This window comes from Saccopteryx leptura, chromosome X (genome assembly GCF_036850995.1).
Source record: "Saccopteryx leptura isolate mSacLep1 chromosome X, mSacLep1_pri_phased_curated, whole genome shotgun sequence".
In the NCBI taxonomy this organism is placed as follows: Eukaryota; Metazoa; Chordata; class Mammalia; order Chiroptera; family Emballonuridae; genus Saccopteryx; species Saccopteryx leptura.
In genome coordinates, this window is record NC_089516.1 from 36,585,944 (window position 1) to 36,600,725 (window position 14,782).

Consider the following 14,782-nt stretch of genomic DNA (forward strand, 5'->3'; position numbering starts at 1 on the left):
TTATTATTGTATATTTGAGCTTTTGTTATATAAGTGAAGACTGATGGGAAAATGGAGCTTGTGTTCAAGCAGAGGAAGCACACTGGTGTCAACAGGCAAATATGTAGGCTCAGACCCACAGTTTCTGAGGCAGTGGGCAGCATGACTGCCATTCCTGGGGCAGTCACTGGTAACATGGGGCCCTGACAGGGTGCAAAGATGGGGCCTGGGCCCGGATAGGTGGTGGCAGTGGTAGCTGGGACATGAAGGATATGAAACTGCTGATCCCTTGACATTTATTTCTAATTGCCTGTGAGTGGTTCTTCCAAGTTGGTCCAGTGTCAGTAGAACATAGTCATGTCCACCTTTTTATTCTACATCTTGCTATGCTATGACTTCTGTCTCCACCCCTCCACTGAAAATGAGGAGAGAGAAGTTACATGTGAGGCAAAAGAGGAAATGAGGGCAATGTGGAGGTTCTGACTGAGTTGTCCATGAAGGTGGTGGTACGAGTGAGAGATAATGAATTCAGAAAGAAGACTGGACCTGGGAAAGTATAAGAGGAGTCAACTGTATTGTGTAATAACTGCTGAAATGACCATGGAGAAGCTGGTTGACACATGGCAGAGAAGAAGGGGAGAGGAGAAGAACCAGGATGATGGTCTAAATGAGGAGAGGGGAGAGAGGCTGGACCTCTGGAAGAAGGAAATTAGTTTCTGCTGAGAAAGAAGTGAGAGGTGATGAGACCCCAGAAAGAGGGATGATGAAGAATGGTGCAGTGTGCAGAGGGGCAGAGCTGCACATTCTCCAGCCCCAGCTTCTCCCAGAGAGAAGGCAGAGCACAGAGTCTGAGAAGTACTTCAAAACTGGAACAAACGGGGGACAAAAGTTGTGCTAAATCTTAGGAAAAAGGGAAGTCCTGGTAGGGTAACACAGTGGGGCTTTCTTATAAGAAGTGGGTAAGGAGTGTAGGAAAACCAGTGTGGCTGTAGGTTCTGAATTCAAATAGTACAGCTGCTTCTTTGTACGTGTGAAGAGGATAGTGAGGGGTACTGTGTTCAGCCTGCAAAAAATAACAGTGAAGTACTGTATTTCCCCAGGTATAAGACACACCTTATTTTGGGGGTCGGAAACTTGAAAAAAAATGTATTACATAAAGTTATTGAACTCAAGTTTTATTTATAATAAAATTCATACAACTCCTCATCATTGTCAAAATTCAATTCCCATCCATTAGCTTGTCCTCATCTGTGTTTGATGATGAATCACTGTCTTCATATACTGCCTCTTTCTCCGTTCCATCTATGGCATTTGAAATGTTACAACCACTGTGTAAAAGGCACCCAATTTATAGACCCCAATTTTTTTGAGAAACGGTGTGTCTTATACATGGGGAAATATGGTAACCACTTCACTTTTATCTTTGTCTATAAGTCTCCGATTTATATCCCACCTATGTGTGAAATTGTACAGTTCTTAGCTTTATCTGATTTACTTGTTTCACTCATTGTAATGTTCTCAAGGTCCATCCATGTTGTCGTAAATGGCAATAGGTCATCATTTCTTATGGCTGAGTAGTATTCCATTGTATATATGTATCACATCTTCTTTATCCTATCCTCTATCGGGGGACACTTTGGTTTTTCCATGTCTTGGCCACTGTGAATAATACTATGATGAACATGAGGGTGTATGTATTTTTATGTACCAGTGTTTTTGAGTTTTGGGGTAGATACCCAGTAGAGGGATTGCTGGGTCATATAGTAATTCTACTCTTACTCTTAATTTTCTGAGGAACCACTATAACTTTTTCCATAATGGTTGTACTAATTTGCATTCCTACCAGCAATGAATGAGGGTTGCTTTTTCTCCACAGCCTCTTCAACACTTGTTATTACCTGTCTTGTTGATAATAGCCAATCAAAGTGTTGTGAAGTGGTACCTAGTCATAGTTCTGATTGGCATTTGTCAAATAGCTAGTGAAGATGAGCATCTTTTCATATATCTGTTGGCCATTTGTATGTCTTCATGGGAGAAGTATCTGTTCAGGTTCAATCCCCATTTCTTAATTGGATTGTTTGCTTGTTTATTGCTGAGATTTGTGAGTTCTACATATATTTTGGATATTAATGCCTTATCAGAGCTGTTGTTTGCAGATATCAACCCCCATTGAGGTCGCTGCCAATTTGTTTTGTTGTCAGTTTCTTTTGTTGTGCAGAAGCTTTTTATTTTGATATAGTCCCATTCATTTATTTTTACCTTTACTTCCCTTGCTTTTGGTGTCAAATTCATAAAATGGTCTCTACAGCCAAGATCTATGAGTTTATTACCAATGTTTTATTCTATGTAATTCATTGTTTCAGATCTTATATTTAGGTCTTTGATCAGTTTTGAATTAATTTTTGTTCAGGGGAATAAACCATAATCAAGTTTCATTCTTTTGCATATGGCTTTTCAATTTTCCCAGTGGCATTTATTAAAGCACATTCTTTTCTCCATTGTGTGATTTTGTGTCTTTTGTAAAATATGATTTGCCCATATATATGTGGTTTTATTTCTGGGCTCTCAATTCTGTTCCATTGGTCTGTGTTTCTATTTTTCTGCCAGTACCATGCTGTTTTGATTATTGTGGCTCTGTAATATAATTAGAAGTTTGGTATTGTAAAGCCTGTGACTTTGTTCTTTTTTTTCTCTGAATTCATTTTTGTTATTTGGGGTTTTTTATGGTTCCATACAAACCTGGTGATTTTTTTTGTTCCATTTCTTTAAAAAATGACATTGGTGTTTTGATGGGAATTGCATTAAATTTGTATATTGCTTTGAGTAATATGGCCATTTTAACTAGGCTTATTCAAACTACCCATAAATACAAAATATTTTTACACTTCATTGTGTCTTTTTCAATTTCCTTTAATAATGCTTTGTAGTTTTCAGTTTATAGATCTTTTACATTGATATGTAGTTGTTTATTGCCATTTAATTTTTTAAAACTGTATTCCTCTTTTGCTATATTCTCTTTCCCCTTTGGTCTGTTTACAACAGGCCCCTTAGCATTCCTTGCAGCATTGGTTTGATTGTAGTGAATTTCTTGAGGGTTTTTTTTGTCTGGAATGCTTTTTATTTCTCCTTCAATTTTAAATGATAGCCTTGCTGGATAAAATAGTCTTGGTTGTAGGCTCTTGTTCTGCATTACTTTGAATATTTTTTGCCTTTCCCTTCTGGTCTCAAGTGTTTCTGTTGAGAAGTTGGAAGTCATCCTTATGGGGGCTCCTTTGTAGGTAACAGCCTTTTTTTCTCTAGCAGCTTTTAATATTTTCTCTTTATCACTTAGCTTTGGTATTTTAATTATGATGTGCCTTGGTGTAGATTTCTTTGGGTTTCTCTTTAATGGAGTTCTCTATGCTTCTTTAACTTGTGAGATGTTTTCCTGCCTTAATTTAGGGAAGTTTTCAGCTACGATATGTTTGAATAAAGTCTCTATCCCTTGTTTTTTTCTCTTCTTCTTCAGGAACCCCTATGATGCGAATGTTATTTCTCTTCATGTTGTCACAGAGTTCTCTTAGAGTTTCCTCTTACTTTTTGAGTCTCTTTCTTTTTCTGCTCTGCTTCCATGCCTTCACTTATCTTGTCCTCTAACTCGCTGATTCGATTCTCAGCTTCATCCATCCTGCTTTTAATTCTTTCCATTGTATTCTTCATTTCTGATATTGTATTTGTCATTTCTGACTGATTCTTTTTTATTATTTCAATGTCCTTTTTATATTTGCTATCTCTTTATTTCAGTGTTTGTAATGACCATCTTTTGTTGTTTTAAGATCTTTGAGCATCCTAACAATTGTTATTTTAAACTCTGCATCTGGTAATTTGGTTATATCTGACTCATTCAGGTCCTTTTCTGGGGATTTGTCTTGATTCATTTGTGTTGTATTTCTCTGCCTTCTCATTTTGTCTGTGTAAAGAAGGTTTTGGCCACTGGAGTCCACTGGGTGTGGCCTCTGTGTTCCTTAGGGGTGGACTGTCTGTAGGCCTGCCACCCCCTCTGCTGCTGCTGCCTAGGGTATTTGGATATGGGCATTGCTGGTGCCAGCTCACTGGGGCTGTTGCTGTGGTTTCTGCCTCTTCTTCACGGGAGTGGCTGTGATCATGTGCTCAGGTGTGCAAGCCTCGTTGACCTTGGCCTTCAATCTGCCCCCACTAGTGGGTTTATGCTTGGCCCTCAGTTCAGGAGTGAGCACCTTTTCTCTGCTGCAGGTCTCTGCCTGATTCCAGGATTTTGTCTGGCCCCTGCTGGAGGAGCCTGCTCATGCGACAGCTGCAAGCCTTGGCTCCACGGGCCAGGTGGGGCTGCATGCTCACACTCAGTTACAGAACTCCACCTGTTCTGGGCATTTGCTCCACCCCCGAGGGAGGAGCCAGCTCCCATGTCAGGCCACAAGCCTCAGTTCTGAGGGCAGGGAAAGGCTGCACTCCTGCGCCCTTGCTCAAGGGTGGTTCTCTGCCCCTTCCGGGCTCCTGTCCTTCCCCCACAGGCTGGATTACAGGTGGCCTGCAGCTGGGCTTGACCACTTTTGTGCATCCCCTCCTTTTCATTCGGGCAAGACTGAGCTCACACCTGGGCTTCAGTTTGGCCAGCTGGCTTCTGCCCTTGCCAACAGAACTGCACTTCTGCGTCCCACCGCCACCTGCCCTTGAATGGGCCCTCAGCCGCGTGTGTGGGGGTGCTGCAGCTCAGATCCTAAGACTCACTACTGTAGTCCCGAAAGCTCCCTCCTTCTAAGCGACTCTGATCTAAGTACCACGGGAGAGCTTGTTTGGCTGGTGTCCTGCTTCATTTTGCTGGTATTGCTGTTTGAAGAGGAAATATTCACTTCAGATTTGGGAAGTGACTCATCCCAGGGGTTAAGGTGGTTGTCTCTCAAAGTGTTTCTCTCTGTGCCTCCTAGATTACACTCTCTTCCTGCTACTCCAGTCCTCTCCTCTCTTCCCATCCCCTGGAGCCCTGGGTGAGTGGTTGTGAGAGAGATTTTCTGCCTGGTCCCTTTAAGAAGAATCCTGGACCTGAGAAATCAGTCTCTTTCTCACAAACAGTATCCTGACATTTCCCCAGCTAAATACTGTCTGTATACCTCTTCTAGGCTCTGGGGATGCAGACTGGGGCTTTATTCCTGTTATAGTTGCTCAATTTGTTGACATTTTTAAGGGGAGAGACTAGAAGTATCTCTCATGCCATTTGTCTGGTGTCACTCTGTCCTTTAATCTTTAAATACCTTATTTCTAAGTACTGACACTGATGTAGATTACACATATTGTTTGAATCATGATTTTTTTTTTTACTTGAGCAATACTACTAACTTATTTTTGTGATATTTTGTCTCATCTCAGCTATTGGGTTATCTTTTACAATTCTTTTCTTCCAATTCTAATTATTGTCTACTCTTTATTCTATATATTTTTCTGCTGATTGTAGTAATGTGTTATAAAACTTTTTATTCTTTAGTACATGTCCTTGCTTGTTTATTGATATATATACTTTTTTTTTTTACAGAGACAAAGAGAGTCATAGAGGGATAGATAGGGACAGACAGGAATGGAGAGAGATGAGAAGCATCAATCATTAGTTTTTTGTTGTGACATCTTAGTTGTCCATTGATTGCTTTCTCATATATGCCTTGACCATGGGGCTACAGCAGACCACATAACCCCTTGCTCAAGCCAGCGACCTTGGGTCCAAGCTGGTGAGATTTGCTCAAACCAGGTGAGCCCACACTCAAGCTGGTGACCTCGAGGTCTTGAATCTGGATCTTCCGCATCCCAGTCTGATGCTCTATCCACTGTGCCACTTCCTGGTCAGGCTGATACATATAGTTTTAATAAGTTTTTGTACAATATCTTGTCATGTCAATAAAAGGTATAAAGAATATTATTATAATATATTACAATAAAACATTTTAATTTTTTTGCAGCAGTCCTTAAAGGGATGAAGAGGCAACAGATTTTGACAGATTTTTTCAATAAGGAGCCAAAATTGAAATCTGTTATATCAGAGTTTGCCTTGGATGGTACAAAACAGTCACAAGCACAACCACTCCAACTTGAAGAATGCAGCATGTCAATTATTGAAATAAAAAACAATAACAACTCCAACATTGAATATAGTCTTCCTGAATGCTGGACCCTGTAACAATATAACAATTTTAAAGAAAAATATGATTGATAATTTCTAACAAAAAGTTAGGTTGTGAGTATTGTGCAAAATATGATTTCATAAAAGAGAAAAGTGTTTGAAAAGACAGGTGTATAGAAAGCAAATGACTGAGCACAGAGAAAAAAAAGAGAAAAGTGTTCATGTGTCAAAAGAATGGAAATGTTTTCAGATTGAGGCATCAGGGAAAAATAAAGAGGTACAACAAGCTTCTCTAAGAAAAAAATGAAAGAACATTTTTCATAAAAGCTCATAACATTTGTAAAGAGAACTTAAAAATATGTGATCAGGATTCAATAACAAAAGTAATAGACATGATGAGTGGAAAATACTTAAGTACTACCTGTAGAGTATTTAACATAGTTTACCGCCTGGCAGAAAGATGTAAACTGTTTTAGACATAGACGATGAGCTAGAAGTGCAAATTAAAAATGGATTAGATATGGGAATAAAATTACATTCATGTAAAGCTGCTGTGAATGTGATTTCATTGCAAAGAAAATTTAAAAAGAAGTATTTACTAAAATTATTGAAAATAATCTGAAAACATGTTTGATTGTTGATGAAGCTTAAATGGTATCTTGCAAACCAGTTATTATACTCTTCTTAAAAGCTGAAGACTCAGGCCTGACCTGTGGTGGCACAGTGGATAAAGCCTCAACCTGGAAAGATGAGGTCACCGGTTTGAAATCCTGGGCTTGCCCAGTCAAGGCACATATGGAATTTGACATTTCCTGTTCCTTCCCCTTCTCTCCCTTTCTTTTGCTTTCTTTCTCTCTCTCTCTAAAATGAATAAATAATGTCTTAAAAATCTAAAATTAAAAAAATTGAGGTTTCAGTTACATTACCAACAATTTTTGTTGAGCTAGTTGAATTGGAAAAACAAGATGCAGAGACAATATGGTCTTCAGTTACGGAAACTTTAAATAATGTTGGACTTACTAAAAGCAACCTAGAAAAAAATTTAATAGGATTTTCCCCCCAATGTTGCCAGTGTTATGCTTGGGAGAAAATCTTGTGTGAGCACTAAGATAGCAAAAGAGTTTCCAAACATAATAATATGGCACTGTTTAAAAAATCACTTCCATCTTGTTTTAGATGATTTGATAAGGGAAGCAAGTAAATTATTTAAAAATATTTATTGATAAGATATATACTATTTTTCATTAATCCAATAAGAACCAAATTGAACTTACCAAAATATTCAAACAACTTGGAATTGAAATTATAAAGATTGGTAGAATTTTGGGATCAAGATGGGCTGCCTGTAGTTTAAGGTCAACCTTAGCTGTGTGGTGTGCTTATCCAGCACTACATCACTATTTTCATTCAAATAAAAAGTACTTAGGTATGTCTGCCCATCTTGAAAATATATATTTTATAATTGATTTGGCATTGATGATTGATATTTTAAAAAAAATTCTCTTCTTTCAAATGCACTGCAAGCAAGAAATACAGACACAATAAAGGCTGAAAAACTCGTGATAAGGTCTATTAAAGCATTTCAAATGCTTGGAAAGAAAAAATTTCTATACAAAACAAAAAATGATGAGTTAATTACTTCAGAAACCTTCAAAAATATAAAATTTGTAGAAAATCATTGATTTGTCGAGATTCCTTGGGAAAGTCTTTTAGAAAAAATTGTAACAAATTTTTTAAAAAGCTAATGGATTGTGAACTTTTAAAAGAAAGTTGTAGCCAATTTTAAGATAGAAATAAATTAAAATTTATCAATTTTTTGGAACCAGATTACTGGAATATTGAAGAAGTACTATTGAAGAAGAACAATTGCTCGTATTTAATGACATTTTTAATTAACAAATTGATATTATTAATTATCAAGATTTTGTGGAAAATGTTTTAAAAAGTTCCCAGATTTATGCAATTCTTGAAAGTGTTCAAAGAGCTAAAAATATTGTCAGAACAATTGCTGTAAGTTCAGCAATAGCAGAAAGGAGTTTTTCAAGATGAACATAATATGTTCAGAGAATAGAAGTCGCCTGTCTCTAATATATCAAACACAATGACTATTAGTCTAGTCGGCCCACCTCTTAAGGAATGAGGTCCTATTCCTACAGTGAAAAGATGGTGCAGGATAAATCACACTGCCAATGATGCTCGAATAAAAGTGAAGAAAATTACCAGTGAGGACGCCAGTCAAGAAGCAATATGAAAATATCTTAACAGCTTTATTGTTTTGTTGTCAGGTATTATTTAATATTTTTCATTAGTATTTTAAAACTGTTAGAGCATAATCTCACTTTGTGTATGTCTTTTATTGTTTGTGTTTAAGTATTAAATGCATGAAATAATTATATACCTTGCGGTATATAATTTTTTTATATTTAAAACAGTCATTAGGGCAGATAACTGATTGTTAAATTATTTGAATCCCACCACTGGAGAGGGTAGAAGGAGGTGAGTAAAGAGAGACAAATATATAGTGATAGAAAATGACTTGATTTGAGTGATGAGCTCACAATTCAATCCACAGATAAAATGCTATAGAGATGTTTACCTGAAACCTATGTGTTCTTATGGAGCAATGTCAACTCATTAAAGTTCATTTCTAAATAAAAACATTTTCCTACATATATAAAAAATTGTTGTTTTAGGATTTGCCTCTCTGATATCCTCACTCTCTGATTTCATTATTCATATTAGAAATAAACTCATGCAGATATTAAACTAACAAATTTCAAGTTATTTTAATGATTTAGATGACATTTCTTCTAAACAGCAGTTTGAGATTGTGGCCAAATTTATGTCATTTATAACTTCAGCCATCTGTTGAGCTTACAAATGATGCATTTGAGGATTAAATTAAATAGCAAAAGACTTTGGTGTTTTACATATCATTTAAGATTTCACTGGTTTGACCCTTGGTCAAATCTGGCCAAGTGGATAGTGTCGGCCTGGCGTGAGGACATCCCAGGTTTGATTCCTGGTCAGGGCACACATAAGAAGCGACCATCTGCTTCTCTTCCCCTTCCCCTTCCCCCCTCACTTTCCCCTTCTCCGTCTCTTCTCTTGCAGTCAGTGGCTTGATTGGTTCGAGTGTAGGCCTCAGGTGCAGAGGATAGCTTGGTTGATTCAAACAGTGGCCTCAGATAGGGGTTGCTAAGTTGATACAGGTTGCATGTGGGAGTCTGTTTCTCTATTTCCCCTGCTCTCACTTAAAAAGGAAAATATTTCACTGGTTATAATTGCAGTGGTTATGCCTGAGAATAAAGAAAATTAAGGAAAAATATGAAGATCTTTAAAATATACAGTAGCCAGATATAGAAAATACAGTGTGTTATTTTTCCCTATAAGAAAGTTGGATAGAGAAAACAGTATTTTCCATATTCTTCTTTCCAAAAGCCTTTTCTAAAATGAGAGCTTTTTCCTACTGGAAGATTTGTCCTAACTACTGTATAGCTACACTTGCATAGGTATTTTCAATTTCTTTGTCTTCAGGACACGTGTGGGTAAATTCTTCACGGGCATAAGCATTGTGGAGATAGCGCCAGACTCCTGAGAATTCTGCTGGAATGTCAAAGTCACGGTATTTCTTGGCAGCAATCTAGGGTTTTGGAAAAAGCAATTGGTAATAAAAGGCATCATTAATGTGTTTAGTGTGCAGAAACAGATCTCAAAAGTCAAGATCATTTTGGACATGTTTTCTATACAAAAAGTACTACAAAGTAAAGAATCTTGGAATTACTAATTCAATATTTTGTGTACAAATGTAGACAAAGCTGTATTCTTGCAATCATATTTATATTAAGCTGAATTTAACTATGAATATTTAGAAGAAGGAAGTGCAAAAAAAGAGCACTTATTTCTGAATTAGATTAAGAGTTTGTTTAGGGTCCCAACTATGTCTTATTTCTTTATGTGTTCTCTGTGTCTGGCATAAGACCTGAGATAGAATAAATTCTATTTAATAAAAATTTGTTAATGATTATATTATCATAATAATATTAGCCCACATTATTTATCACTTGTTATGATTCGGACACTGTTTCAACATTTTACATGTCCTAATTTATTATTTATTTAATTTTCTCAACAATTCTGTGAAATGAGTAATATTATTCTTGTTTTATAGCTATGACAGTGGAAAACACCTGATACAGGAAGAAAGAAACACATTTTTATGCTTCCCAGAGGTGATCATGGATTTTTTCTCTGAGGAGAGAAAGAAGATAGAAATTATGCATAATAGTGATAACAAAGCCACCTTATAACAACCTCATACAGAATGGTCACTGAGCTCCATGCTAGCAACTCCCAAACCCAGCCCAAATCATTCAGGCTACCCTATAAATACTTACTTTAATAACATTCAACTTGGGTAACAAGCTGCAGTCAGCCAATGTCAGCTGATCCCCATCCAAGAACAATCTTCTGGAAACTGTGAATTCTCCAGCACTGTCTGGATCAATTTCACCCAGAAGTGGAGTGTTTAAGTAGTTGTCCAGACGTTTAAATTCTCTGAGCAGAGCTTTCTCAAAATCTGAGGCAATGAAGTAATAGTTACTTGTAAATACATTGTCTTCATGACGAAATGTATTCTCAATATGCCTTTCACACATTTAGACATCTCTATTTATGCACATTGATTACATTAACTGTTAAAAACATAAATAGTTAACTAGAATGCTCAACTACCCACGGATAATAAGACAGAGACAGATATTTAATCAAATGATGAGTGGAAATATTTTTAAGTTTTTCTTGGGGAGGTGCATTGGGAGGAGAGTCAAAGAGAAAAACAGTGATATATTATCATTTAACACAGAAGAGTCAGAAAATGGAATCAGAGACTAATAGTTCTCATGACTCAGAGGATAATAGACTAAAAGAATCTTTGTGGGAAATGGTAGGTGCTATGGTTTAAGAAACCTTAAAGGTATGCAGGACTTGGAAAGTTGGGAGGGGGCATCTAACAAATCCAGTCCTGCAGTTAGTTTACATATGGCATGCCAATGCTTTAACTGAGCTAAATTGGTAGTTTCTATATTGAATCTTGGGTTTAAAATCTAATAAAACTTTATGCAGAGAAATTTCAGAAAAGAGAGCAGAGAATGAGTGAGGTATTCCCCAACATATACTATATATTCAGGAAAGTCCTGTTTTAACTGAGAATGTGACAGTGAGCTAGTGAGTGAGAAAAACAGAGATTTAAAGAAAGTTATCTTACTCTTATTTGCTTCTTTTTGTGTATTCTTTATATATGCAGAAAACTTGGCAAAGAGGTTACAGCCCACACCAAAGGACTCCTTGTTCTTGGGACTCAAGCGAGGGTACCTTAAAAAGAAACATCATTGCACTATCATTTACACATAAGGAGCAGGTGTCCTAGCTTGCATTCTACTGAGAATGAAGGTTTTGGAAAATTGTTCTGGAAACTGACGATCCTGAGAAACTGGAAGTATGTATTTTCCCAATCTCAGAAATATTTAGTTTTTAAAGTCCACTGAGAAACCAGCTGGCTGAAACTCAAAGTTAATTTAACTGTAGAAACAATGTATTAAGTGGTAGTTAGGCCCCCATACTTGCTCCTAAAAGCTTATTTGGCATAAGGTAGTAATACATTTTCGAAGGGAAGTAGTAGGAAAAATATAACTTCAAATATTATAACTTACAAAACAATTGAGGGAATAAAGAGGATGAAGATGATGGAAAAAAGTAGCCAAGGTGTCCCTTTTAAGTAATACAAAGTTTATTTAGCATAATAAAATAAAATGATATAGTAATTTGTTTTGACAGAGACAGAGAGATACAGACAAACAGACAGAAAGGAAGAAAGATGAGAAGCATCAATTCTTTGTTGCAACACCTTAGTTGTTCATTGATTGCTTTGTCATATGTGCCTTGACGGGGGGGGGGGGAGGTCCAGCAGAGCGAGTGACCTTGGGCTCAAGCCAGTGACCTTTGGGCTCAAGCCAGTGACCTTTGGGCTCAAGTGATTATGGGGTTATGTCTATGATCCCACACTCAAGCCAGCGACCCTGCACTCAAGCTGGTGAGCCCATGCTCCAGCTGGATGAGCCTGCGCTCATGCCAGTGACCTCAGGATTTTGAACCTGGGTCCTCTGCATTCCAGTCTGACACTCTATCCACTGTGCCACCACCTGGTCAGGCTGTAATAATTTTATTACATTAAAAAATTAAATAAGAAAAACTGTATGACCACAAATAGATGCTTAAAAAGTATTCAATGAAAATTAATTCCTAATCATAAAACACTTCACTAGCAACTAGAAATGGTCAGGCCAAAGAGTCATCTTTTTTGATTCCTCTCTTTCTCTCCATCTCCACGTTTGATCCATTAGCAACTCCAGACAGTTTACCTATTAAAATGTACCCAGAATCTGTCCACTTCTCACCACCTCCACTGCCCCCTTCTTGGTCTAAAGTCTATATTACTGCAACAGCTTTGACTATTCTCACATTCCTATGATTGTCTTCTACCACTACAAGACTATTCTCTACCTGCTGTGAGAGCAATCATGTTAAAATATGTCTTATGTGTCTTCCCTACTCAACATTTTGCAATGTCCCCATCTCATTCAGATTCAGAGCTTCAAGCTCCTCATGGAGCTCTACAAGGACTGATGTGATCTTACCCCACCTTACTTCTCTGTTCTCATCTTCTACTCTCTTCCTTGTACAGTTCATTCAACACTGCCCTCTTTGTTGTTTTTCAAATAGGCCCAACATGCTCCCACGCCAGGATATTTTCACTTAGTTTGCCCTTAAATGGAGTGCATTCCTTCATATATGCACATGATCTGCTTCCTCTCTTTTTTACGGTCTTTTTTTTTCTGATAGTTTCTCTTATGTGAGTCCTTTCTCTGGCTGCCCTATCTAACATTGCAACCTCTCCCCTTTCCCTAACACTCACTGCCTCACTTTCCTGCCTTATTTTTTCTTAGTATTTATTATCATCTAAAATAGTTTATATTTTGCTGATCTTGATTACTTACTGTCTTCCTAATTGAATTTAAAGTCTACTAGGACAGAGTTTTTACCCATTTTATTCACTAATGTGAGTAGTAAGTACCTGATACTTAGTAAATATTCACTAAATATTTGTGGAATGATTAAATGAATTCAGCAGCTTGACCACATGATGGCATAGTGGATGGAACATCGACCTGGGATGCTGAGGACCCAGGCTCGAAACTTGAGGTTGCCAGCTTTAGTGAGGACTCATTTGGCTTGAGCATGGGCTCACCAGCTTGAGTGTGGGGCTGCCAGCTTGAGCTTGGGATCATAGACATGACCCTATAGTCTCTGGCTTGAGCCCAAAGGTTGCTGGCTTAAAACCCAAGATCGCTGGCTTGAGCTTAAGGTCACTAGCTTGAGCAAGGGTTCACTGGCTCAGCTGGAGCTCCGTGGTCAAGGCACATATGAGAAAGCAATCAATGAACAGCTAAGGTGACATAACTATGATGCTTCTCATCTCTTTCCCTTTCTATGTCTCTCATTCGCCAAAACAAACAAACAAAAACAAACAAAAAACTTTCAGCAAACATATTAAATGGTAAAATATTTTTCAGGAAGTACAAATCAAAACCACAATGAGATTATTACCTCACACCCATTAGAATGGCTATTAGATAAGAAATAACAAATGTTGGAGAAAGAAGGATATTTTCTCATTTGTGCCAACATGGATGGAACTTGAGGGCATTATGCTAAGTGCAATAAGTGAGACAGAAAGAAAAATACTGTATAATCTCACTTATATGTGGAATCTAGGAAAGCCAAACTTGTAAAAATAGAGAATAGAATGGTAGTTACCACAGGCTGGGGAGTGAGGGAATTGGAAAGATTTGTTTAAGGGTAAAAATTTACAACCAGTAGAAAAATTCTGTAAATCTAATCCACAGCATAGTGATTATAGTGAACAATACTTTGTATAATACTTTGTATTATAAACTACAAAGATGCTAAAAGACTAGATCTTAACTGTTCTTACCACAAAAAAGTGATGATTATGTCGTATGATAAAGGTGTCAGCTAATGCTACAGTGGTAATTGTATTGCAACATGTAAATGTATCAAATCAATATGTTGTACAGTTTAGACCAGGGGTCCCCAAACTTTTTACACAGGGGGCCAGTTCACTGTCCCTCAGACCATTGGAGGGCCGTACTATAAAAAAAACTATGAACAAATCCCTATGCACACTGCACATATCTTATTTTAAAGTAAAAAAACAAAATGGGAACGAATACAATATTTAAAATAAAGAACAAGTAAATTTAAATCAACAAACTGACCAGTATTTCAATGGGAACTATGCTCCTCTCACTGACCACCAATGAAAGAGGTGCCCTTTCCGGAAGTGTGGCGGGGGCCGGATAAATGGCCTCAGGGGGCCGCATGTGGCCCGCGGGCAGTAGTTTGGGGACCCCTGAAGTATGATGTTACCTGTGGATTTTTCGTAATAGCTGTTCTTTGTCAGGTTGAGGAAGTTCCTTTCTATTCTTAGTTTGTGAAGTATTATCATAAAATGGTGTCGAATTTTGTCAAATGTTTTTCTGCATTGAGTTAATCATGTGCTTTTATTTTTAGCCCTTTAATGGTGCTTTTTATTTCTTT

The 14,782-nt window shown here is 37.4% G+C and overlaps 1 protein-coding gene across 2 annotated transcripts in view; it reads right to left on the bottom strand.

The window, feature by feature from the left end:
- Positions 1 to 8,286: 8,286 nt before the first annotated feature.
- Positions 8,287 to 14,782, bottom strand: part of CLIC2 (chloride intracellular channel 2) — a 157,017-nt gene continuing 150,521 nt past the window's right edge. For both annotated transcript variants that reach the window (XM_066356215.1, XM_066356214.1), the window contains 3 exons: positions 11,370 to 11,476; positions 10,501 to 10,682; positions 8,287 to 9,746 (listed from right to left, as the gene is read on the bottom strand). In XM_066356215.1, the coding sequence (XP_066212312.1) occupies positions 9,591 to 9,746; positions 10,501 to 10,682; positions 11,370 to 11,476 (445 nt within the window). In that variant the 3' untranslated portion in view covers positions 8,287 to 9,590. The remainder of the gene's footprint in view (positions 9,747 to 10,500; positions 10,683 to 11,369; positions 11,477 to 14,782) is intronic.